The sequence below is a fragment of the Rhinatrema bivittatum genome, chromosome 2, assembly GCF_901001135.1.
Source record: "Rhinatrema bivittatum chromosome 2, aRhiBiv1.1, whole genome shotgun sequence".
NCBI classification, from domain to species: domain Eukaryota; kingdom Metazoa; phylum Chordata; class Amphibia; order Gymnophiona; family Rhinatrematidae; genus Rhinatrema; species Rhinatrema bivittatum.
In genome coordinates, this window is record NC_042616.1 from 86,609,960 (window position 1) to 86,637,105 (window position 27,146).

The 27,146-nt window shown below is 47.1% G+C and overlaps 1 protein-coding gene across 2 annotated transcripts in view; it reads right to left on the reverse strand.

Annotated features, from left to right (window-relative positions):
• The window catches only part of EXOG (exo/endonuclease G), a 118,269-nt gene that overhangs the window by 39,283 nt on the left and 51,840 nt on the right, over positions 1-27,146 (reverse strand). For both annotated transcript variants that reach the window (XM_029588413.1, XM_029588412.1), the window contains exon 4: positions 17,348-17,424. In XM_029588413.1, coding sequence (XP_029444273.1) covers positions 17,348-17,424 — 77 coding nt within the window. The remainder of the gene's footprint in view (positions 1-17,347; positions 17,425-27,146) is intronic.

Genomic DNA, 27,146 nt, shown 5'->3' on the forward strand with positions numbered 1-27,146 from the left:
TGTGCATCGAAAGTGAAGTATCAGGCACATTTGGTTTGGGGTAGTAACCGCCGTAACAAGCCAGCTACTCCCCGCTTTGTGAGTGCGAACCCTCTTTTCTTCTCCCCTGCCGTTGAAGCAGAGAGCTCTGCTGGATGTGTGAAGTATCAGTTTTTCTTCTCCCCTGCCGTTGAATCAGAGAACTTTGCTGTATATGTATTGAAAGTGAAGTATCAGGCTTATTTGATTTGGGGTAGTAACTAATGTTACTAATGTAGTAACTAATGTCGAGCGGGATATATATGATACTGGTAACTCGCAGGAGATATGTGTTGGAATAAGTAATAATACATAACAAGCAAGAGAATTTACATTTTACAGATAAATCAGAATGTTCAGAGCTTTACATGGTACAGAAGGGAATTGTGAAAAATTGAGGGATGTAAGGCTGAGTGCGTTTCATGGGTAGGCTTGCTATGAAATTAGCTAAATCTGGGGATTTTGCCTTTTTCTTTCCCCCTCTCATCATAGTTTCTAGCAGTGGCATCATCTCAACTCGAGATTATCTAACATACACTTTGCCCTGCAAATGAATGCCTAGATTAAGAAAGGGCTTTCATGGTTTGCAACCTTTTGGTTCATCTACAGTTACTAACATTTAAAACAAAAAAATCTTAAGGAAATATTCAAAAGTTCAAAGGTGTGGAAAAAGCGCAGTTGCTAACTGTAACAAGTGTTCTCCTAGGACAGCAGGATGTTAGTCCTCACATGTAGGTGACATCAACCGATGGAGCCTGGCATGGAAAAAACTTTGACTGGCAGACTGAGCATGCCCAGCCTGCTATCCATGTGTCCACGGGAGGTCCCCCTTCAGTCTCGTAATATAGCAAAAAATACGAGTGAGAAAAACAACATAATAAAACCGAAGGCGAACCCAACATTGTGGGGAGGCGGGCAGGATTCCTGAGGGCTAACATCCTGCTGTCCTAGGAGAATACCTGTTACAGATAAGCAACTGCGCTTTCTCCTAGGACAAGCAGGATCGTAGTCCTCACATGTGGGTGATTACAGAGCTCCAGACTGTCCCATTTGACCAGAGACACCCACAGTAGCCAAGCAAGATGCCAACGGGCACAACACAGCTGTGGCACTGTGGGGCAAAACAGGGAGTGGTCTGGTCCCACAGAGAGCACAATGAGGAATAGTTGGGTTCAGGACTGGAATAGATTGCGCAAGACAGTGGCCAAAAGCACTGTCCTGGTGACTATCCCTGTCAAGGCAGTAGTGAGCTGCGAACATGTGGAGAGAACTCCAGGTCACGGCCCTACAAATTTCAGCGACAGAGACCACATGCAGATGGGCAACTGATGCCACCATAGCCCTCACAGAGTGAGCTTTCATCCTGCCAGCCAGCTGAAGGCCTGCTTGCATATAGCAGAATGCAATGCAGCAATTTGACAAGGTTTGCTTCCCCATCGCTGCCCCCAGCTTATTGGGGTCAAATGATACGAAGAGCTGGGTGGACTGCCTATGGGCCGCTGTCTGATCCAAATAGAAAGCGAGTGCCCGCTTGCAGTCCAGGGTGTAGAGAGCATGTTCCCCCGGGTGGGAATGAGGCCATGGGAAGAACATGGGAAGGATGATGGACTGGTTGATGTGGAAAGCAGTCACCACCTTAGGCAGAAATTTTGGATGTGTACGCAGCAACACACGAACGTGGAAGAATTTCGTATAGGGAGCGTACGTGACCAGGGACTGGATCTCACTGACCCTGCGAGCGGAAGTGATCGCCACCAGGAACATGACCTTCCAGGTGAGGAACTTCAGGTCACAGGACTTGAGACGCTCGAACGGATGTCGCATTAACCTCACTAGGACAACGTTGAGATCCCACGTGGCTGCTGGTGGTCAAAGTGGGTGCTTCAGCTGAATGAGGCCCCGCATGAAGCGTCTGACAACAGGCTGGACCACAACGGGCGCACTGGCGACAACTTGGTGGTAGGCGCAGAGGTGCACGCGGACCTAGCTAGTTTGGAAGCCAGACTGACAGATGCCAGAGGTAAGCCAGCAGGCGGGGGAGTGGACAGTAGATAGCATCCAGTCCGTGAACACCGCACCATATGGGAAAACGCTTCAACTTCGAGCAGTAAGACATCTGGGTGGAAGGTTTCCTGGACTCAATCAAGAGCCTGGAGCACCATCCGAGAGCTGCAAAGTCTCAACATCCACGCCATGAGGGCCAGGGCCTGGAGGTTCAGGTGGCACAGGGTGCCCTGGTTCTGCGATATGAGGTTGGGCGCCCTTCCCCAGTGGGACAGGTGCACTCACTGTCAGGTCCTGGAGAAAAGGGAACCACACCTACCTTGGCCAGGAGGGTGCCACCAGGATCATGGTTCCCCCCACCCCCCCCATCCTCTCGCAGTTTCGTCAGAGTTATCGAGAGGAGCGGGATGGGGGTACGCGTACGTGAGACCCTGCCCCCTGAGAAGGGAGAAGGCGTTGCAGGCCGGATGGCCCTTAACCGAGATCAGGGAGCAGAATCTGCTCACCTTGTGATTGTGGGGGGGGGAAGTGAACAAGTCCATGTTCGGCGAGCCCCAGCAACAGAACAAGTTGGCTGCAACCGAGGGTTCAGGGACCACTTGTGTGGCTGGAAGGACCGGCTGAGGCAGTCCGCTAGTGTGTTTAGGTGACCCGGCAGGTACGTGACCCGTAGATACATCCCTCTGGAAACAGCCCAATCCTAGACCTGCATTGCCTCCTGGCAGAGGAGGAACAAGCCCATGCTACCCTGCTTGTTGATGTACCACATCACCTCCTGGTTGTCCGACTGATAAGGATGACCTTGGAGGACAGCCTGCCCTGGAAGGCCCACAAGGCGTATCAGATCGCCCGAAGCACCAGGAAGTTTATCTGGCAGCGAGCTTTGGCTGCAGTCCAGAGACCCTGAGGGCAGGCCGTCTGAGTGGTCCCCCCCCACCCCTGAGGTGAGGCATCGGTGGTGAGGGTCATCTGGGGCGGCGCAGGCTGAAACGGGAGCCCGATTCCCAAATTGGGGAGGGCTTCCCACAAGATCAGGAAGAATCAACAACAACAATGTTGTAACCCTGCTCGTTGACTCTCTCTCCTATACTTTCATATGTTATTCAGTTTTGTATATTATCCAATTATTTCCCAGTTAGCCTTTCATCCTCGTTCATTGTAATTTCCTTTCTCAGTTACTTGTGAACCGACATGATGTGTCCTACGAATGCCGGTATATAAAAAATGTTAAATAAATAAATAAAAATAAATAAATAAGTGGAGAGGGCCTTTGACTGTAACCGGAGCCTTCAGATCCTGGGATGCCTGCCGCAACTGGGACTACAAGGTCCACGGAGGGTCCCTCATGCTGGCGCTAGCCAAGGAGATCACGTGGACAGAGGCTGCCATGTGGCCCAGCAGGCAGAGCAGTAAGCGGGCCGGCACCCTCTTGCTGTTGCGAATGAGGGCGGCCAGCGAGGAGAGGGCGACCGCCCGGTCCTTGGGCAGGAAAGTCTTTGCTTGTGCTGTGTCTATAAAGTCTAGCTGTGGAGATGGACAAAGATGCGACTTGGGTGAAGTTGATGACAAATCCCAATGTCTGCAAGGTCTGAACAGTCAGGGCCAGTGCGTTCAAGGCCCCGGAGTGGGAATCGCTCTAGAATAGACAATCATCCAAGTATGGAAAGACATGGACCGAGCAACGCCTGAGGTAGGCAGCCACCACCGCCAAGCATTTGATGAAGACGCGTGGGGCTGATGCCATCCCAAAGGACAGCACTTTGTACTGAAAATTTGCCGTCCCCACCAGAAAGCGGAGGTACTTCCTGTGGTTGGGGACAACTGCAATATGGGCATAAGCCTCCTTTAAGTTGAGGGAGCAAAGCCAGGTTCCTCTTCGGAGGAGCGGGATCAGCATGCCCAGAGAGACCATTTTGAATTTTTCTCTTATGAGAAACCTGTTTAACATCCTGAGGTCGAGAATGGGGCGCAAGCCGCCGTTCCTCTTTGGAATGAGGAAGTACCTCAAGTAAAAGCCGTGGCCCTGCTGCTCGCAGGGGACCGATTCTACTGCGCCCGCTGCTAGAAGGGCGGAAAGTTCTGATTGAAGGATGACCTGATGGGTGGGCGAACCCCACGATGGACATGGGGGAGCGGTCTCTGGGAGCCTGCTGAAGTTCAGACAGTAACTTTGGCAGACAATGGAGAGGACCCAATGGTCTGACGCGATTGCTTCCCAACTGCGGGCAAAGCAAAGGAGATGCCACCGACCGGGGAATCGATCACCAGGGGAACCGGCATTTGGCTCATGCCCCCTTGCCACCAGTCAAAAGCCTGTAGAAAGGGCCTGCTGGGGGGCTGGTTGGGTCCTCAGAACCCACTGCTGTCGGCCACGACTTCTGAGACTGGTCCGAGGTGGGCGGACACGGGTGGCTGGAGGATAGTATTTCCTTGGCCAGTAAAAGGGCTTGCGAGAGCCCAGCCTGGAGGACTTCCTGGTGGAGGACGGTCTGGCAGAGAGTTGCTGAAGAGTATCATGCTGATCTTTCAGCTGCGCCATGACCTTTTTCACCTTATCCCAAAACAGGTTCTCGTACAGGGGAGATCCGCAAGCCTGTCTTGAACCTCTGGTTGGAGTCCTGAGGCTCGCAGCGAAGGCAACCGTCAGGCGCTGACGCCCCCGGCAGCCAGCGGTCTCGAACACGTCATAGGTAGACCTCACCTCATGACTACCCGCCTCAAGGCCCAGTGTGGCAATGGCTGCAAGAGATTCCTCCTGTTGCTGGGGAAGGCCCTCCCCAAATTCTTGCGGTTGTATTGGGTCATGTATAAATGGTAGGCCACAATGCAGGCCACCAGCATGGCCCCTATTATGCCATTCAGCTCCCTGTGTTCATGCTCGGGAGGGGCAGAAGCATGTGTCCAAGACCGTCTAAGCCTTCTTGAGTGCGGACTCCATGATCGTCGACTGGTGGGGAAGGTGCCGCACCAGATAGGTAGCATCGGCCTTCCTGTTAACCAAGGACACAGACACCGGGTGTTCCCACATACAGAGGAGCTTCTTAAAGATGTTGTGGACCGGCACCGCCACAATTTCCTTGGAAGCATCGATGAACTGGAGAACCTCCAGCATCTTGTGACGGGAATCCTCCTCCGATAGAAGCTGGAAGGGGATGGCCTCTGCCATTGCCCTTACAAAGCTGGCAAATGAGAGGTCTTCGGGTGGAGACCGAAGCCTTTCCTCCGGCGAGGAAGACTCCGAGAGGGGGTCTTTGGAGAACTCAGAGGATGAATCCAAAGAGTCATCGCCCCATAGGTTATAAGGACCCTCCTCCTCGCTGGGGCCCGGGCCCCAAGAGCACTTAAGGCCGCGGGGCACCAATGGCATCTATGGAACCCCCGGTATCGAGGGAGGCATCGGCTGTGGTATGCAGAGGGGGAACGGTGGTGGCCCGGGGAAGCGCGGCACTGATGGTTCCCCTGGGATCAAGGGGACCAGAGGCCGCGGTAGGCCGGAGGGATCCGGCAAAGGCTTGGGAAACAGTGGGCAAGGAAACAGTACCGGCCATATCTTCCTCCTCAGAGGACCCGAGAATCGGGATCACTCTGGTGAAGGGCATCGGTGGCCGATGGGGAACCGAAGGCCCCTCGGGCACCAGCTGCGTCGGAAGGGCTCTCAGGACGACGTCCAGAAGCTCCAGCAGTGGTGCTAGCATCGATGGTGAAGGTTTGGGCACCGGTATGGTGGCCGGTGGCACCGGCAGCTCAACGCTTTGGAGCGCTTAGAGCACCGCAGATTGCACCCTGCAGTTCAGCTCCTCTTGAAAGACCTGAGTGGCCAGGACTGATGGAGGGGGACGAGGCGGCACGGTGTCCTGCACCAGTGTCGGTGGGGAACGCCTAGGGCTACCGGGGGCATCAGAAGATGTGGCCTCCGATGGCTAGTGCTGCTTCAGTAGCAGCTCGGCAGCTGCCGATGCCGCTCCGGAACTAGATCCGTGCGTCATCAGTGACTGGTGTCGATGCTTGCGGGATCTTCTTTGATGCTCGGTCCAGTCTTTCCCCAGTGTCGAGGAAGCTGATGATCCAGATGTCCTGGAGAACGGGGAGATCATCGAGGATCTATCCCCTTTGAAGTACTGGCAAGAGGGACAACTAGGGGAAGCGAACTGGACGCTTCCCCACAATCTCTCGGCGTCGACACAGGTGTAGAGGGAGTAGACTTCGGGGCCCCGAAAAGTTTCTCCATCTTGTCGAGACGCGCCCGACACCCTTTGGATGTCATCTGGTCGAACAGATGGCACCCGCGGACGTTGTGCAAGGCCCCCAAAGCAGAGGATGCAAACCTCATGTGGATCAGTGATGGATATGGTCCGCGGGCACTGGGGGCACCAACGAAAACCGGTCAACACCAAAAAAAACACCCGGCATGCAGTTGATGACCGGCAGTCACCATGAGGCGAGGAGATGGGAATTGACCGCAAAGTTGGAAAAAAAGGGGCAGAAATGACCTACCGTACCGAGGAGGCAACGACCGTGAACCAGACGAGGATATTCTGGAAAAACACTCGAAAATATCAAGAAAACAAGGAAGTCGAAGAGCTCCACCAACTGCACGGCAGAAAAGAAGAAACTGAAGAGGGACCTTATGTGGACAGTAGCAGGCTGGGCAAGCTCAGTTTGCTGGTCAAAGCTTCTAGAAACTTTGACAAAGGTTTTCCGTGCCGGGCTCCATCGGATGATGTCACCCACATGTGAGGACTACTATCCTGCTTGTCCTAGAAGAATAGTAGTTTATGGACTTCTTCTCCAGGAATTTATGCAAACCTTTTTTAAACCTAGCTACACTAACTGCCTTTATTACATTCTCTGGCAATGAATTCCAGAGCTTAATTGTGTATTTGAATGAAACATAATTTTTTCCAATGTATTTCAAATGTGCCTCTTGCTAACTTCATAGAGTGCCCCCTAGTCCTTCTGTTATCCTTCTAGTAAAAACGTTAGCACGCACTAATCCGAAATTCGGGTCCACCCAAATTTAAAAGGCCCGAACTGCGGGAAATATGAAATTTCCTGCGGCGGGCCGAAAATGAAAGGTTCGGGCTTTGCACATCTCTATTTGTCAAACACCTTCTGAAAATTCATCTACCGGTTTACCTTTATCCACGTTTATTAACCCCTTCAAAAAAAATTTGGCAAATTTGAAACAAAAAACTTCCATTCAGTACATCCATGCTGACTGTGTCCCATTAAACCTTGGCTATCTATATGCTCAGTGATTTTGTTCTTTAGAATATAGTTTCCATAATTTTTCCTTAAAGTATTCACCAAATTCCTAACAGTATCTGAGAAAATAGAAGGTGAAATTTAACTTACCTGTTAATTTCCTTTAGAGTAGTCCAGTCAGACCACTCTAAACAAGTGGGTTATGTTCCCTCTGCTAACAGACGAAGACAGAGTTTAAAAAAAAAAAAAAAAAGAAGAAGCTCAAAGCTGACTTCACTTCCCCTATAGGGGCTGTCTTCAGTTCTTCAATATTCTATGTCACAGCTAACACAACCAAAACATGATGTAGCCAAAAAACTTCACTCCATGGTCATTAATCCAGGAATTAAGACAATCCCTACACCAAGTCATAATTAGGCCAACTACCTTCAGAATGGGCAACAACATACTTGCTGCTAGATTTCTGAACTTGGTAGACAGAGAGCTCTTGACTGTTGTTGCTTCTGGACCGATCTAGCAGTGCTAAAGGAAAGAAAATTAACAGGTACATTTAAATTTCACCTTCCTCATCATTCATCCCACACCAGTCCAAAAAAGTGGGATGTACCGAAACCACAATAGCTTTCTGTACTCCTGCATCGTGTTGCCATTCCCACCCTGCACATCCACACTGAGATCTTTACAGCAGGGATGCAACACAGCTAAGGGTGCTGCCCTGCCATTATTTTATGGAAAGCAGATTCTGATTCTTCCTACGAGAAGTCCTGCACCCTCATTGACAGGTCAATACAGTAAAGTGCGGCCGCAGTTACTCTGCTCCTAACCCGCTTTCTACCCACTTTTCGGCCGCGTTAGTCCAACCCGCGATACACGATCCCCCTTTAACCTACTCTTACCGCATCCTTAAATCACCGGGTAACCTCTTCCGCCCGCGACATGTATATTACATGTAAACGATCGAATTAGCTATTCCCTCCCATACAGTAACGCGCCCTGACTATCGCTTTTTTACCCTGCCGTTTTGCATTACAGGCAGTGGTAAGGGTAGGCGGCAAACTTTCCCCCAGCCCCCACTCACCTGTCCTGGCCACGTCCATGGGTGCTGGTCTCCAGGGCAGCCCCAGTCCTCTCCCCCTCCTCCCGAAGCAACGAAAGCGGAAAAAAGCGAAAAAGCGAAAAAAAAAAGTTGCAAGGAGAGAGGATGGGCAATCCTACGCTCAGGATTGCCAGTCCTCTCTCCCCTCCTCCCGAAGCAAGGCTGCTTTTCGCGCCTTGCTTCGGGAGGAGGGGAGAGAGGACTGGCAGTGTAAAGCAACGAAGCGACTTACTTTTTTTGCAGGCCCCCTCCGGAGACTGACATCGGCAAAGACGGACCGCGGCTCCCCTGCCTCCAGCTGCCCGCGAAGATGGACGCATTGCACGGGCGAAAGCGGCCCCTGTGCGTGCAATTGGGCCGCTCAAGACGTGACGTCACATGCCGTGACGCCAAACGTCCTGACGTCACGCCTTGAGCGGCCCAATTGCACGCACAGGGGCCGCTTTCGCCCGTGCAGGCGTCCATTTTCGCGGGCAGCTGGAGGCAGGGGAGCCACGGTCCGTCTTTGCCTATGTCAGTCTCCGGAGGGGGGCTGCAAAAAAAGTAAGTCGCTTCGTTGCTTTACACTGCCAGTCCTCTCTCCCCTCCTCCCGAAGCAAGGCTGCTTTTCGCGCCTTGCTTTGGGAGGAGGGGAGAGAGGACTGGCAATCCCGAGCGTAGGAGAACCGTCCACTTCCTGGTACCTGTCATTTCAAATGTCATTTGAAATGACAGATACCAGTGTGTCCGTGAAGCATTAGGCCAGCGCACCCAGGATACTGTACAGCGCTCTATACAGTAAATGGGTTGCACGGGCCTAACGCTTCACGGACGCTTCTTAGACGCAGCTTGCATTTGCAAGCTATTTACATACAGTATCGAGCGGTAGGTGAGCTGGACTGTGCGTGCGGCAACCGCGGGTGCACCCGGCACAAACGCAGCTCTTCCTACCGCTCCTTACTGTATCGGCCTGTGAGAGGGCTCGACAGCCCTCTGTGACCTGCAAACACTTGCTGGAGCAGGCCAAAGCACACATCTCCTTGATTCCTCCTAAAATCAATGCCTTAGAATCCACTGTGCTTTAATAGGATACATCAAAAGCCTATCCAAGAAAAAAATGGTCACCTACAAACATCTCAAAGGTGACCTACAATTGTGCTTTACTTGCTCACCGTCATAGGTGAGGAAAAGCCTGATTCTGACAGAAATGAAACTACCCTTAGAAAGTATTGGGCTCATAGATAACTTTTCTGTTAAAATTACCAAAACCCACCAAGGAGACAGACTTCGACAATAAGACTCAAAGAAATTCCCTACGAGGCTTGAGATGATGGAGGTCAGATCCCTTCAAAACTAAACTCAGGTTCCAAAACTAAACTCAGGAGTCAAGCCTTCCACAGTGAAAGACTTGACTCACTAAAGAAAGTATCCCATGTAGTGAGTCAGCTTGCATGACTGTGTTTCTTGCAGCAAGCCAGAACTGGTCTCTGCCCTCTGCGAGATTTGCAAGTTATGCCTTCATCCCAGTCTCCTCTGGGAGAAGAACAAGATTTCAGGAATTAATTCTTCAAAAGGAAATACTGCCTCCTTTATAAACTGGACTTACAGAGGCTCCAAACTCTAATTCTGGTCCGCTAATGGTCCTCTTTCACACCACTGAAGGTGGTAACCCTAACACTACGTATCCTCATTATGTAGCATGGTTCTCTAAACAGCCAAGATTGTAAACACTAGAAGATAAGAACATAAGAACATGCCATAACTGGGTCAGACCAAGGGTCCATCAAGCACAGCATCCTGTTTCCAACAGTGGCCAATCCAGGCTATAAGAACCTGGCAAGTACCCCAAAAATTAAGTCTAGTTTCCATTTTCTTTTATAACCTAGAAGAATCCTCTGACCAAGGAAAAGGGTGACGGAGAAGAAGGTGAAATTACTACTTACTTGACAATTTTCTCTCTTTGAATTCAGTCAGACAAGTGGGTTATGCAAACTAACCAGCAGATGGAGATAAAAGATCAGACTCGCTGATGTCGTCCCCAATATACCTGCATGCTGACACCAGCCTGCCAATATACCTGTAACAAGCCAACTGAGGACAATATTAATAAAACCATAATTACATTTACCATTATCATGATCATTATAATTGTATTTATCATTATGATCATCTTTTAACCAGTGCACTTCCAAAAAATAATAAGGAAGAAGGAACGCATGAAGAGTATCCAATCATAGCATAAGAAACCACTCACCTATGTCAAAGCATTAGGAAGCCATAATGCTTTTACCTGCGAAAAACATTTTCTACAAATCATAGAGTGAATGAAGACAATGAAGTCAACAGTAGTAAAGGGAGGGTCCTGGACTGGTCTGATTGTATTCAAGGAAAGGAAATTATCAGTAAGTAGTAATTTCACCTTCCTCTTCATCCAGTCAGACTAGTCCGGACAAGTGGAATATATCCAAGCTACTCCCCAAATAGGGTAGGATGCTGCCCAAGGCTGCCACAAAACTGCCGAGGTGGCAGATGCTACTTCTGCAATACTGCTAGTCAGACTGCATTGTTCAGAAAGGGATGCAATATATACCAAAATGCTGCTCTACAGATCTCCAGAAAGATGCCAATTGAAACATAGAAACATAGAAACATAGAAACATAGAAATGACGGCAGAAGAAGACCAAACGGCCCATCCAGTCTGCCCAGCAAGCTTCACACATTTTTTCTCTCATACTTATCTGTTTCTTTTAGCTCTTGGTTCTATTTCCCTTCCTCCCCCACCATTAATTGCAACTCTGCCTATGAAGAAACCTGACCTCTCGTGGAATGACCATGAATCTAGTTTGGCAATAGAGTTCAAGACACCACACAAACTGTTGTAAAAACCTCTTTAAACCAGAGTGCCAATATAACTAGTGGGCCCCCCCACTTCGCCACACTTCACTAAACATCTCTCAAAAAAGTTAGAGATCCTGAGATTTTGGATATTGCCTTTCATCCAAAGACTGAAGCAGCATGCATTCTTCCAAAACAGTTGATGTGATAAATGAAGAGCAGGAAACTTGACTGGTTAAAACAGATTCTGAAACTGCTTTGGGTAAAAAGGAAGGAACCATATGAGGTTGGGCCCAATCCTTGAAAACCATAAAAAAGTGTGTATTAGTAGGAAGAGCTTCTTCAGGGTAAGCTGTTTAGCAGAAATAGACTTAAAAGGACCAAACTATGATCCTGCCAAGAAAGACAAAACTAATTTCTGATTGCAAGGCAGAAACAGAATCGTCAGTGGAAGTCTAATATGCTTAGTACCTTACAAAACTTGAGAGACATCCAGATGAGAAGACAGTAGCTTGTTTTGCATATGCTCTCTATAGCAATAGGGCATTGGCCATACTACCCATCAGGGCAACAAAATGGACACCGAAGCCTCCGCTGAAACCTGGTCTCCAGCGGGAAAACATATACAGAGCGCGGTCTCTGCTGGTGATCGCCCTGCAGTCACATCCTGCAATGGTGGTCCTGAGCTTCACAGCAATCCTGGCAATATCTACTGCTTTTCTCAGACTAGATGTCAAGCAGAGCTCGGTTCTGTTCCACGTTCTGCTTGTGCCACCCATCATACTCACAGCTAAATGAGCCACGGTTCCAACAAATTAATAAAGGGACACCTCAGACAGCACCAAATTGCTGACCAGCTACTTTCATTCAATTTCAAAATGGCCACCGGTGTCCCCCAACTGTTACCTGCAGCCTGGCAGAAAAAAAATCTGCCATGGATGGCAAAGTCCTGCTGAAAGTCTGGGAAGGCTTACTTTCATTATTCCATCCCCCTGGAACATTCAGAGACCACCTTCAAAGGCAACTGCGTTAAGACTTGTATAACCTTATACAAGTCTTAACCTGCGTTAAGACTTGTATAACGCTTGTATAACCTTGTTAAATGTATAACGCTCCGGCGTAAGTTCTTGTTCACTGTACACCGACGTGATATCTTTGATGAGCGGCGGTATATAAAAAATTATAAATAAATAAATAAAGACTGCATTCTGTGCAGAGCACGGGCTTTATATTCTCCCGCGCTGCCATCACTCCCCTTCAAAGCAGCCAGATACAGGTTCAAAACATTAAAGGGGAAGCAGAAAACATATCCTGACAGCAAGGAAGGCAGGAAGGTTAGGATGAGAGTGGAAAACCATTTTTATCAGTCCCCTTGGAACCACCTTGGTCCTAGAGTACATCACTGAACAAGGAGGCACAAGGCTTTGGACCTGAATTAGCTCAAGGAGAGTAGAGCAGAAGTGGGGGATAAGAGAGGAGGGAGGAAGAGTGACCCACGTATATCAGTAGCCCTCTGGTCTCTGGCAGTGCTCCACTTAGGGACGGAGCATAGAGTTGTCACTTCAGGAGCTGCCATCCACACAGACATCCTTTCCAATTTAGGGGTAGGCTCAACTTAGGAAGGGAGAATCCATCTGTCACCTCACAAGCTGCGTATCAGAAATATTTCTGTTCACTTGGCCTAACCTGGTCTAAGTTCCTGTACAGAAAGCTTGTCCATCATCTGCTGGAGACCAAGAATACTGGTAGGCTGGTATCAGCACAGAGCTATATAGGAGTGATCATCAGCCAGCCTGCTGTTCTCTGTCTCCATCTGCTGCTTGGTGTGCATAATCCACTTGTCCAGACTGGTTTGACTGGATGAAAAGGAACCTCTGTTTGCACACAGAAGGCTGATGACTAGTCATGGTGCTACAAGGATATCCAAACCCTCAGATTCCTGCTTTCTTTTTTTTTTAGTTGAAGAACTTGCTCATCTTGGAGCTTTGCTCCACTCATGTTGGTGCTCCACCTGACCACTAGTAGGGCACAGGCCACTTGCTTCTCCCAATCCTTACACTTGGGAGTCTCAAGAATGTTAGCTCAGAACATCTGTCTGTACAATGACTGTGTTGAAAAATCAAAGAAAAGGGAGCCTGTTAACTGTCCTAAACTTAAAAATGCACATAAAAAATTAAAAAGTGAAAATCAGCTGTGACACAGGTGAAGTGTAATATCAAAGAGAACCAATACCAACAATTATTTTTTGGGTGTCATTAAGCCAATTAAATGTGCTAGACCTCTTCAAGAGAGAGATTACTTGGACCACACAATCATCCACTGATTTGGCCCACAAATGTTGCAGCTAATGAATATTTTTTGAGCTTTTAGTTGCAAATAAAACACAATGAAAGAGTAGTTAATCAATGAAAAAGAATAATAATGTTCCCTGAGGAAACAATGCATAGTATAACTAAGAACAAAACCCATGCATCAGCTTATGTTTCAGAAACCTGCATCAGGAGAACTTAGCTTGTGAAGTGCTCACTCCATGACGGATCATATGATCTCAGATGACTATGTTGGCCATGTAAGCGGCAAACCAAATCTGATTCACTTACCAGGGCACCTGAGGGCTACTAGATTTCCTCAGCTTGTTCACATAAGCTAAAGGCATTACTCTGATTGCCACCACCTGGTTTGCCTTCTTCTGAGCTAGGGGTCAAGATTTCTGAAACGTTATATGGCAACCTCTGGCCCATGCCCTAGAACTGGACCAATTGGATCTCCACTGGGTCTTCTGCCTCACTTCAGCTGACCTGGATCATAATTCTCCTCCTAACCTACACAGCTCAAGCCTACAATGCAAAATAATCATGAACGAGCCTGTCAAACCATTTCTTGCAGGAGACACCTATGAAAAGCCACCTGCTCAATCTCTTTCTAACCACCCAAGAGACAGGAAAAGTAGTCTTTATTATTTATTTGATTCACTGCTAATATATCAAAATCACCAAAGCCTTATAGAAATGAACTACTGAATATCATACTCAGAAGAGTGCATGCGAGTCTGCACCTAAGATACATCCCTCACATCCCCTTGCCCTGGAGTCTAGGACCTGCAGAATGGGCCATGAACAGGACGGACATAGAAACAGGAGATTTGAGCACTGGGAGTAAAGCCTTCATCCCTTGAATTCTACGGCCTTTGGATATGAGAGGGCTTCTCTATATGCCAGAGACAGGGAAGGATTACTTGCTATTTGGGAAAATCATTAGTCAGCCTAGGGGCTCCACACCTTTATAAATTGGCTGTGGCTAAACGGCTTTCATGCTGACTTTGACTAAGCAGTCAGACATCTGACTAATGGAGAAATCAGAGCCCCTCCCTACATAGGGAGATCTTTACTACAGATCCACAACACCATATCAGGGAACGGTATGCCCATCCAATACTTGTCTAGCAAACCTCTGCAAGGACCTACAGGTTCTGGACCCCTGGTGGCTCCTACACCCAGAAGAAAGGGATTACACACACCTTTCTAAGGTCCATAAAACCTCCTCCCCTATTGATTACATTTTGGGGGCCCAGGAGATTTTTCCATTTGTTTCCGATGCCAGCATAGGGCATGCGAGTGTCTCGGATCATTCCTTGATATGGATGGACCTCAACATAGGGGTTCGGGCACAGCAAACGCGCTGGTGGCGTTTCCCCGCATATATAAAAAATGACCCAGATTTTCATCAATTCCTCCGCTCTAAATGGCTTCTTTAAGGAGAGTAATGCACAACACCTGGAAAATGCCCAGCTTTTTTGGGAAACCAGCAAAACCGTGCTACGGGGGGAAATAATATCTTACCTGCGACAAAGAAATAAGAAACTAAATGAAAACATTTTACAATTAGAAGGAGAATTAGTACAAGCCAAAAAGCTGATGATCCAACGCCCTTCTGAAATCCATATGACGCAATATCATACCATTCTTAGTACATTACAAAATTATTTACATCAGAGAGCAGTTAAGAAACTCCAATTTGCTAAACATAGTTTCTTTCAGTACGGCAACAGCTTGTTCACACGTATGCATGTGCGAACCAGTGTGCGCACGTATGCGTGCCTGTGTATGCTTCTGCTCGCTTGTGTATGCTTGTGCCTACCTATCCCTGTGTGTGGGAGAATGAAAGACTGGGCTTTGCAGAGAGCATATTAGCAAAAATTAGCTGGGGTTGCTTGGATTGTCTGGTCAATAATAGCCTGTGCCCGCTCCTGTGTGGGTGCCCACCTGGGTCTCTGTGCGCGCACCTGTGTATATGTGCCTCCATGCCTGTGACAGTGCTTTGCAAACGGAGCATATTGTCTTTGCACGTTGCACCTTCCACTGTTGTGGGCACCACCTGGTGGCCACAGACAAGCATGACAATCTGACCTACACAAGCCTTTTATATAACCGGTATATAATATACATAGAGAGATGGACAGCTAGACAAATATATACGCACACTATTTCATTACATACAAATATTTTTCCTTTCTACATGAAGCTTAACGGGTAAAAACTCTCTCACATGGTCATTTAACTTCTACTTTTTTTGCCTATACAAAGATGTTTCCTTTAGATAACAGTATTGGGCCTCACATATCACATATATTGGAAGCTTAGCAGAAAGCCAGAAAGCTACTGGAAGGGGGGGGGGAATAGGTGATTAGAAAAGTTTTGAGCTGAGCTGCAAAGATATCTAGGAGAGCAGAACAGACTGTCACAAAGAGACACAAGTTACCATGGAGGTGCTGGCCTGGGCAAACAGACTGTCTCAGCACCTGAGCTGCAAAATGTCAAGCATTGGAAAAGTTTCCAACCCATCATGAAAGGAATCTGAACAGACTGTGTAGAAGCGCAAAACATACTTTTCAGAAATGGTGAAAGTGACCTCATGGCAATAAACTCTTTATGTAAACAGGTATGTCCCCTAGTCAGAGTCATGTCCAATAAGGTGTCTAGGACTTGCTAATAAATTGGAAATACCAGCAGTTAGGCACCAACCACTCATGAGCCAGGCATTGCCCAAGGAGACCAGCTTTATTTGGACATACAAAATCACTAGTGCAGGAGTTCCACCAAGATCATCGCGACAGAAGAGCTGACACAGAGAGACACACTGCTAAGAACTCAGCTAGCAACTGACTTCTAAGCAGCTCAACTTCTAGGAGTAGCCTAGTGGTTAGAGCAGTGGGCTATGAACCAGGAGCCCAGGGTTCAAATCCCAGAGTGGGCACAAGCCCTCTGAGGATAGGGAAATACCTACAGTTTATCCAGGTACTGTCTGCTATATCTTCCTCCTCCCAGTTCCTACACCCCTGTTCATTGCAACTTTTTGTCTTCTCTACACCATGTTAATACTTAGTTAGGCTACAACCCGTTATTTGTAAACCGACATGATATGATCTGTATCATGAATGCCGGTATAAAAAAAAAGCACTAAAATAAATAAATAAATACAGTACCTGAATGTAATCTACTTTGAAGCACTGAAAGAAGTGCAAAAAAAGCGAAATATATAAATCAAACAAAAAATCCTACATGGGGGTTAAATAACACTGTTGAGGGGTACCTAACCAGTCATACAGCTTAAGCAATAAAAGCAGTGAGCCTATATTTATATAATAAACTTGGTGATCCCTTATTGTTCTGTCATTTTCATACCCACTAGAGGGGGTGGGGCCTAAGGATTGGAAGATGTCAGTTCTCTAAGCGCCCTAGTTTACAAGCTGTGGCAAATGCAGCTGAATAACCAGAGTGAGTCTTAATGATTATCCGAGAAAAATTCCAAGATTCTCAGTTAGAGACCAGCAGCGAAGCCTCTTGTCCAATGACAAGCCAGGGATTAGCATATGTGCTAGGCTGGGTATACTATAGTGCTGAAAATAAAGACCTGTGATCTCAGAGACTTTGGCTCAATTCCCCTTGCTACCCACTTAATGATCTCAGGCCAGGCAGTTAAGCTTCCTATGCATGCCCTTTTGTGACAGGCTCCTTCAGGACATATTAGTGTAGCGATACGAATTAACTTGGGTGGACGAATAAAAGCAAAGACGGCCTTAAATGCACTTTATATGTTGGATTTCTCATTGGCAGACATACCCCAGTTATGTCCTGCACACATTACATGTACATGCTATTCAGTACTGTACACATCGATTGCCGTACTTCTCTCACAAGCAGCTCTCTCACCTGTTCCAGAACCCAGCATTATTTTCATAATTCTGTGGCACAATGTTGGAGAGATAAAAGGTTTCCGCCATAGCTCGCTGTGGAGTAAAAACAAAAAAAAAAAAACCAAATGAAAAAATGTAAAAGCAGCGCTGCACAAAGTCACGTGTCACTGAATTTCACAAGCCCACATTTCTCAAGTCATGGCAGGCTATGAAAAACAAATCTCAACAGCACAGCAGAACTCAACAATGAATACAAAGTATACATTTTAAAGCCAGCTTGCTTTCAAAATGTTTACATTTTCTTTTTTAAATTAACTGGGGGGCATTTTTTTTTCGTTTCCCAAGGCAAAACGAGCATTGGCAAGGGATCAAGTGAGGGCCATGGCAGATCCTTCCCCACTGATGCGCAGTCCTGTTACTCTAAGCATGGCTTCCCCTCAGTACAGACTGCTGAATATGTTCAGAGGTTTAGCTATCCGTTCCTGTTACTCAACCCTTTAATTCTGGATTGAATTACTTGCCTTTCCAAATCTGTGTTCACAGCAAGTTACAATTCAGATACAATGGTGGGTCCCTTCCCCAGAGGGCTTACAATCTAAATTTGTACCTGAGGCAATGGAGTGTGAAGAGATTTGCCCAAGGTCACAAAGAGTGAGCTTGGCTTCCTGGTTCTCAGCCATAGCTACTCCTCCATTTTCTGTTACTCCTATCCCCCTTTGAAACTTACACAGTGACTTCTTGTTTTAGAACTTCGTTCCTACTGAAAAAAAAAAAAGTTTGCTTCTTGCAAACCTTTGCTTTTAGTTAACATCCTCCTTATTTCCACCCTTATGATGGGGGGCAGCAGGCGGCTATCCGCCCTTCTCCGGTCCTCTGTAACATCGGAAAATGAGGAAATTTGTTCAGTCCTATCAAATGGGAAACTATTGCTTAGAGCAGCAATTGAAAAGGCTCTGGGCTAAAATGAATCAGGTTTACCCCATACCAGTACTCAACCAGGACTGTACACTCAGGTTTGTTAGTCGGGTACGTGAGGCCATTGCCTCTCGGGGCATGGAAGATCACACCTTTATTGGAACAGGAAGGCAATTAGGTTGGCAAAGTAACAGACCCACACTTACACATCTGGCACTACACCTCTGATAGAAACACAAACGTAGAAATGACGGCAGAAAAAGGGCCAAAATGATCCACCCAGTCTGCCCAGCAAGCTTATGTCAGTATCTTCTGCACTGTGCAGATTACCCCCATGCTTATCAGTTTACCAGACTGTAAAAGTCAGGGACAGGTCATATTCTGGGACAGGGTCACTGTCCAAGAACATGATCCTCTTCAGCATCTCTCCCTCCTTGACCAGTAAGGTACAGGCCCCTCCTCTACTTTGGTGGGTGGTGGCAGACTAGCATGCACCACTCTCTCTCTTCAGAGTGGGGAGGGCCTGAAATTCAAGTGTGTATCCTGCTCTTTGCCTCCTCAGGGGAGGAAGTAAGGGAACAGCACCATGTACTGTCTTCACTCACTGTTGCCCTCCCCTCATTCACTTTTTCTCTGCCTCCTCCAAATCGCCTTTCACAGACTGCCCCACACTCTCATAGTCCCTCAAATCCCTCACATCCCACAATGTTGATCCCCTCACTCACTCTGCTCCCTACACCACCCACAGCCCTACCAATCTCCCTCACTTACTCGCCCTTCCCTCTCTCCGATCTCCTCCCGCTTGTTCCCCAAATCTCATCATTCACTTTTTTGCTTTCTCCTCGCCCTCATTCTACTTTCCTCTGATCCCTTCCTTCACTCTGATTCCCTTCCCCCACCACACCCTCATTCACTCTCTTGCCCATCCTTTAGTGTGGTCACCAGCATCAGAGGCAGTGGGGTCCAGAAAGCCAGTATAAGCTGTAATCTGGCCAGGAAGATGGCACATTCGGTAGTGGCAGCAGCAATGGGAATGACAAGCATTTGCCTTCTGTCTCATTAAATTTGGCCATTAACCCTTAGGGCTTCCTCAATTTTACCAAGAAACTGCACAAAAATGAAAGCCACGTTATCTGCTCTATTATCTCAGGGTAAGCAGCTCCAACGTACTCTGCGCATTGCTTCCTCTAGGGCTGAAACGGATTCACACTGCCACCACTGCTGCATTTCTGTAGGGCAGCTGGAATTGTATTACACCGCTGGCTCTATTCCGCTTCCAAGAGCTACGTGAAGCAGCTGGAGTTTCTGTATTGTCTTGGCTGAGAAACGAAAATAAGGCATCCCAGTGGTCTAACTGTGCTTTAACTAAAAGGTGCCCCCCCCCCATTTGAAATGCCCTAATTGCATCACATCACCAACTTGGATGTGTTTGGAATCAGGAAATAGTAAGAATAGAACCCCGTCCCACTTGCTGCCGCAGTGGGAAGAGTTTGACTGCTCCGGCCATTTTGAGGACGGAGAGCTATGTGAAGAGTATTTCCTGATGCGAGGACCAACCCCAAGAAGAGAATGGGAGAGTGTCCATGGGAACACCCAGAAAATTGAGTCGATACTCTCGACAAACGATGGAGAGGACCCACCTGGACGGAGGTGACATCAGGCCAGCGGTCCACAAAGAACCACATACGGCCTTCCCAGTGTCAAGGGTACGGTCATTTGGCTTATGCTCCCCTGCAGCCAGTCAAAACCCCATAGCGGGGCTCAGCTGGGGCGCCAGCTGAGGCCTGGGGGTCTGCTGCTGTCTGGAGCAGGTCCTAGAGCTCACCCGTTGAGCACGGACATGGGAGGCCGGAGGACAATATTTTCTCTGGTGGTAATAGGACCTCCGCGAGCCTGGTCGTGAAGATTTCCTGGCAGAGGATAGAGGGTCGGATGTACTGGCCAACAGATGCTGAAGGATCTCATGGTGGTCTTTCAAATGAGCCATTGCATCTCTGACTTTGTCACCGAAAAAACTCTTGCCAGTGCATGGGAGGCCATTCCGCGGGCACCCTTGCCCGCCACTGCCACCCTAACAGATGTTTCAAATACGTCTTAGGTGGAGTGCAACTCTTGCTTGCCACATTCCAAGCCTTGCTGGACAAGAGCCATAAAGTGTCCTGTTGCTGCTGGGGCAGATGCTCTGATAACTCCTGGACTTGTTTCCAGAGGTTCCGAGAATACTGCATCATATATAACTGGTAGGAAGCAATATGGACAATCAGCATGGCGTCCTGGAAATTCCTTCCTGCCCAGCGCATCCAGCGCTGTGTTCTCGGCCCGTGGAGTGGAGGCATGGGTACAGAAACGTTTGGCTTTCTTGAGCATAGAATCTACCACAACAGACTGAAGTGTGAGTTGACTCCTCTTAAACCCCAAAGCCTGCTGCACCAGGTAGACCTCATCCGCCTTCCTATTCACTGGAGGCATGGAGATGTGGTATCCCCAAATTCTAAGGAGTAGCTCCTTTAAAATGTCATGTATGGGAAATTAGGGGCATCAACGAATTGGAGAGACTCCAGCATCTTATATCTGGCATCCTCATCAGTCAGAAGCTGGAACGGAATGGTTTCTGCCATGGCCCGGACAAAACCCACAAAGGTTACGTCGTCATTCCTCTGGAGGAGACAGGTCTGAGGGAATGTCCCCTGAGTCAATGGATGAGGGCTCAGAGGTATCATCCCCCCTCGTGCCATCTTCTTCACTAAGATCAACTCGAGACATCAGTGGAGGACCCCTGCCCAGGCCCTTAGGTTTGAGCACAGAGGGCACTGGGGCCCCCGACAGACCTGGAACCGGACCAGGGAATGCCGGTCGTGGAACCAAGGGCCTCAGGGATGCTGCAGGCCTCATTAGGACCTCCTCCTCAGAAGAACCCACACTGGGAATTGCCCCAAATGAAGGAGGTAATGGTAGCCACATGGGCATCGATGGAACCCCAGGCTCTGGCAGCAGCTGTATGGGAAGACCACCTAGTAGGACATCAAGATGCTCCAGCAGCGGTGCTAGGATCGAGGGTGCAGGCTCCAGCGCTGGTGGAAGCCTGCACCCTCGGGGGTCGGTGGCTTGATGCCCTGAACGGCTTGGAGCACCGTCAATTGCACCCTACGATACAACTCCTCTTGGAAGTCCGTCCGTTCTGTTCTCGGCGGAAGAAGGGGAGGCGTCACCAGATTTCCCTCAGAGACCTGAGGGAGATCGGTGCCCAGCACAGACATTGGTGGGGAATGCCTGGGACTCCCAGATTCGATGAGGTCGATGCCTCGTCTCTGCGGGGTAACTTTGGGGGCATCACAGCAGGCTCTGGTGCCGGCCCGAGCACGGTGCCATGGGAAGATGGCGACCGGTGACTATGCTTCTGTGACTTCCCCCGGTGCTGAGAAGGATGGAGACAATCCCAACATCCTGGAGCATGAAGACACAAATGATGGCCGATCTCCAGCCCCTCTCTCCAGAGGGGGGCCCCAGAGGAAGAGTGGACAGTGAAGGTTCGGTGTCCATTGATTCCCTGCGGCCTCTCAGAGTCGACACCCCCAACACCTGAGTCAAAGGTTCAGAGTTTTTCCATCTTACGTAACTGGGCATGATGGCCTTTGTGGGTCATGTGGTTGCAAAATTGACACCCCCGGATGTCATGCAATGCCCCCAGGCAGAGGACACAAACCTCATGCGGATCTGTGATGGACATGGTCCGCGGACACTAGAGGCACCGATGAAAACCCGATGCCACTGCAAAAGTAATCGAGCAGTCAGTGCCCGGCAGACAGCAAGAGCAAGACACACCAGTAACTTACCACAAAGAAGGAAAAGAAGCTTACTTCGCCGCCCACTAAGTACCAGGCAGGGAGAAAGGGGACCCTGACTCAGATAAAGTCAGAACTGACCAAGATTTTCAAAGAAAAACACTGCAAAGAAGCAGAGCTCCACAACTGCAAGATGATGGCTCCGTAGAAAAGAAGAAACTGAAGGGGGACCCCACGTGGATGTGTGGATAATGGCATGCTGTGCATGCTCAGTGTGCCAGTCAAAGTTTCTAGAAACTTTCTTCACAGAAGACTTGGTGAAGAACCCAAGGTTAATCGAGCGAATCTGGCCATGGAAGTAGTCAGCCGTAATCTAAGCAAGAGGGGGGGGGGGGGGGTTGGAAGCAGAGACGGTATGAAGAGGAAGTTGACTGTGGAAAAGATAAGGTTTGGAGGCAAGAGAGTTTGTCTGAGGGACAGTAGTCTTGCTTGGCAAGGGCAATAGCAGAAAAGAAGGCATCAGCATGAATTTGAAATGTACAAAGTCAGCATAGGCAGGGGATTTTAGCCAGAAATCTGGAGAGGGATTAAGTGAATAACAATCTTAAAAAAAAACCTGCAAAAAAAATGTATGAATCTTCAGAAGCTACAGAGAAGGACTACCAAAATGATAAGGGGAATGGAACAGCTCCCCTATGAGGAAAGACTAAAGAGGTTAGGACTTTTCAGCTTGGAGAAGAGACAGCTAAGGGGGGATATGATAGAGGTGTTTAAAATCATGAGAGGTCTAGAACGGGTAGATGTGAATCGGTTATTTACTCTTTCGGATAATAGAAAGACTAGGGGGCACTCCATGAAATTAGCATGTGGCACATTTAAAACTAATCGGAGAAAGTTCTTTTTTACTCAACGCACAATTAGACTCTGGAATTTGTTGCCATAGGATGTGGTTAGTGCAGTTAGTATAGCTGTGTTTAAAAAAGGATTGGATAAGTTCTTGGAGGAGAAGTCCATTACCTGCTATTAAGTTGACTTAGAAAATAGCCACTGCTATTACTAGCAACGGTAACATGGAATAGACTTAGTTTTTTGGTACTTGCCAGGTTCTTATGGCGTGGATTGGTCACTGTTGGAAACAGGATGCTGGGCTTGATGGACCCTTGGTCTGAGCCAGTATGACATGTTCTCATGATTAATGCAGAAGGTGCTGCTAAGACTGTTCCAGCAGAGGTTTTATAGGTCCCTATTTTATTTTGTTTTAAGTCGTTTATGTATAATTTGTTTTTACCTATAATCCTCTCTGGATGAAGAATTTCTAGAAGTTACAGAATACAAGATTTTTAAATAAATAAATGGTGTCATTGTCTTTATGAGAAAGGCCATAAAATTAGGAAATTACTGGCTCAATTGATTAAATTTGAAAATGAAAGGCACTTGCTGAAAATAGGCCATCTAATGGCAAAATACTGAAATCATAAAAGGCTATTGACGACAGATTTGTGGCGTACTATTCTTCCCTTTACGCCTCTAAATTGACAGCTGATAATTCAGAAACCCATAACTTCCTAGATATAATTTCATATTTAAGGCTACCTGTTTAGGATAGTCAGTCTCTTGACAGGCTTAGTACAATGATTAAAATCTGGGATGCTCTAAAGTCTATGAAGTCTGGAAAGTCTCCTGGAATGTATGGCATGCCATTGAAATGGTATAAATTAAAAGGACCTTTTGACTTCTAAATTGTCCCTTCGGGCATTCTGCTCTATTTCTCTAATTAAAAAAAAAGGAAAATACCCTGATTTGTGGGTCATATCGCCCTATTTAGTTACTGAATGTGGATTAAAAATTTCTTCTAGGTTACTGGCAAATCATTTAGAAAAGGTTATACCTTTAGTTGGCTCATGCTGATCAAATTTTCTTCACTCCAGAGAATACTAATATGACTATTAGGAAATCATGGACTATCCTGGAACAGATGGAATGTTATCCTGGACCATTTGGTATTCCTGCACTGGATGTGCAAAAAGATTTTGCCTCTGTGCAGTGGGACTTTCTGATAGGTGTCTTGGCTAAATTTAATTTTGGTCCTAACTTTATAAAATGCACCTCTATGCAAACTTTTGGATTTGTTTAAATGTTAAGATCTACGCAGATGACATCCAGTTATCCTTCCCAATTAGAGCGTCAGTGACATCTGCTCTTAAGGAGTTAGAAGTTTACTTGAACACCATTCAGAAATGACTCTCTCATAAGAGAATGCCTTTAAACATTAAAAACAAAAACAAAATTATAATTATCTCTAAACAAACTTTCATCAAAATTCCCATGTTTCATTTTGAAAACCAGGTTATTGAATTGTGAACGGTAGTTCGAGATCTTGGTGTCTGGATTGACAAAAGTCTTTTCATGAAATCTCATATTATAATTTGGTCAAAACAGGGTATAATAAGCTTAAAATAATTTTCAAAGGAGTTGCGCACATAAATTAACATGCTATTGTGGCAATTTTCAAAACCATTTACGCGAGTAAATCTTATAGACAATCCAATGGCATATTATTATAGCAATTTTCAAAAGCCCACTTACTTGAGTAAATGCTTTTTAAAATCAGGCTCTAAGAAGACTAAAACCTTTCTTTGAACCAGAGGATATTAGATTAGTACTGCAAACAATGATATTTGCTAGTCTAGACCAGTGGTTCACACTGACAGATGGTTCTCAAATGCATGACACACTGAACATATGATCGTCACGGGCTAAAATGTTAACATATACTCTGTATCTACAAGATCCAGTCTGACCCCCCCCCCCCCCCTCCCAAACAATGGGTGCAGAACAGAACTAGGACATTCCCCATTCTATTTACCATACAAAAAAGATATTTTGGAATGATCTCAGTAACAGCAATATAAAGACTCTCTCCTACCAGGTACAATAGCCTTCCTTATGAAAAAACAGTAATTTACCACCAATTCATGTCGTATTGAGAAAACACAACAAATAATATTGATACAAAAGCCTACATGCTAGTAAAATACCTCACCTTGGACACACACATAGAATCGACCTTCAAGTGCAGAAAGACTACAAATATGGAGGCAGAAACTGGAATGAAAACCCAAAAAAGCCACTCTGCATTCAGATCAAAACTGAAGAAATGGAAACAGAAATATAGCACCTAACAGACTCCCAGGATCTGCAATAATGTAAGCAAACTAATGCGCAAAATGTTCCACCTGCATTATGGAACTCATTCAAACAGTAACAACCCTGCCTATGTAAAGGCAATACTACAAATATTTAACCAGGCCCTAAACACTAATACACCTATTAGCCAAGCTGATATAGATCCCTACACAGAAACTACAAGCTTGCAGATAACCCTTAGCTGGGTCACGCACACACACAGAACAAAGACAGAACCTTACAAAATACAGAATAACGTGACCATCAAGTTAATGTTTTTGTTTTTCCATTGTTGCACTGCATACACTCAGTCTGGCTTCTTGCTGTTTCCAGTTCAGTTTTTGTCTCCACATTTCTATTTATACATTTCTCAAGTAATATACAATACTAATTCTAAAACTAGAGTAATAAATATGATTCAAAACAAATGATAAATAGAATAACATCCAATCATTAAAAACTTACAAATGTATTTAAAATTCTCTAAACAGCAATAAAATATTTCAAACAGCAGACACATCACATAATATCCAATAATTAAAATGGCAGTCAATCAAGAAAGATAAACTTAAAAGTTACCTTTACTTACCCTCTCCAGCAACTCTCCTGCTCCCTTCCCTTGTAGGCCAACTGCACAAACTAGAAGCAGCAATAGCTGCTGAAGCTCTGTCCTCACGCTCCTCTTCCTTAGGGCCCATGACTAGTCTGTCTCTCTCACACACACCCCAGTCACCTCCTTGACCAATCTCTCTCTCACACACACACACACACACACTCCAGTCACCTCCTTGACCAATCTCTCTCTCACACACACACACCAGTCACCTCCTTGACCAATCGCTCTCTCTCACACACGTCACCTCCTTGACCAATCTCTCTCACACACACACACCAGTCACCTCCTTGACCAATCTCTCTCTCACACACACACACCAGTCACCTCCTTGACCAATCTCCCTCTCACACACCAGTCACCTCCTTGACCAATCTCTCTCCCACACACCCCAGTCACCTCCCTGACCAATCTCTCTCTCGCACACACACCAGTCACCTCCCAGACCAATCTCTCTCTCATACATACACACCAGTCAGCTCTCTGACCACTCTCTCTCACACACACATCAGTCACCTCCCTCACCAGTTTCTTGCTCTCACACGTGTTCTCTTTCTTACTTACATGCACAGTCTCAAACACATTTTCTCACACACTTACACACATGCTGACTCGCTCTCTCTGTCTCACCCCCAGTACACATGGCAGGTACAGCACAAGGCAGCCAGTATGCTGCTATTAAAGCAGAGTCGTGACAGGCTGGGAACTGCAGGAGTGACTCCCCCCAGTCCCGCAGCACTAAGGAGGTAGCACTCAGCTGTTTGCCTGTTCTGCGATCATTGTGGCGCTGAGTACAATCCATCGATTAGCCATGGGGATTTCCTGCCATGGAGATTTCCTGCTGTGCTGCTGTTTGGGCAATCCTTCGATTTGTTGCCCCGGGTCTGTGGCATTGGGCAGGCTCCAACTGGGAGTATTAGTGCTGAAACAGCAGGGGGGAGAGAACTGAGGATGAGAATTGAGATACACTGAAATCCTCTGTGGAGGAAAGGAGCTTGCTCAGCTTCCAATCACACTGGGTTATGGCACCCTATGCCTATCCGTAACCAGCCTGTAACACTACTCCCTTTCCTTGCTTAACATCCCTCATCTCAAATATCTAGGTCTACTTTGAAATTTGTCCTCTCTCTAAATGGACAGTAATAGGCTAATAATTAGTAAAGCAATGGTCTGCCAATAACTCACTACATCCAGCCAAGGAAGAGCATCTGTAATTGAAATTACCCATAAAAGTGATTAGATCACTGAAATGTGCAAAGTGCCTTTAATGTCCACCTTCCTTGCAATCAGCAGGGGCAAAGCACTGATCTTACCTGGGA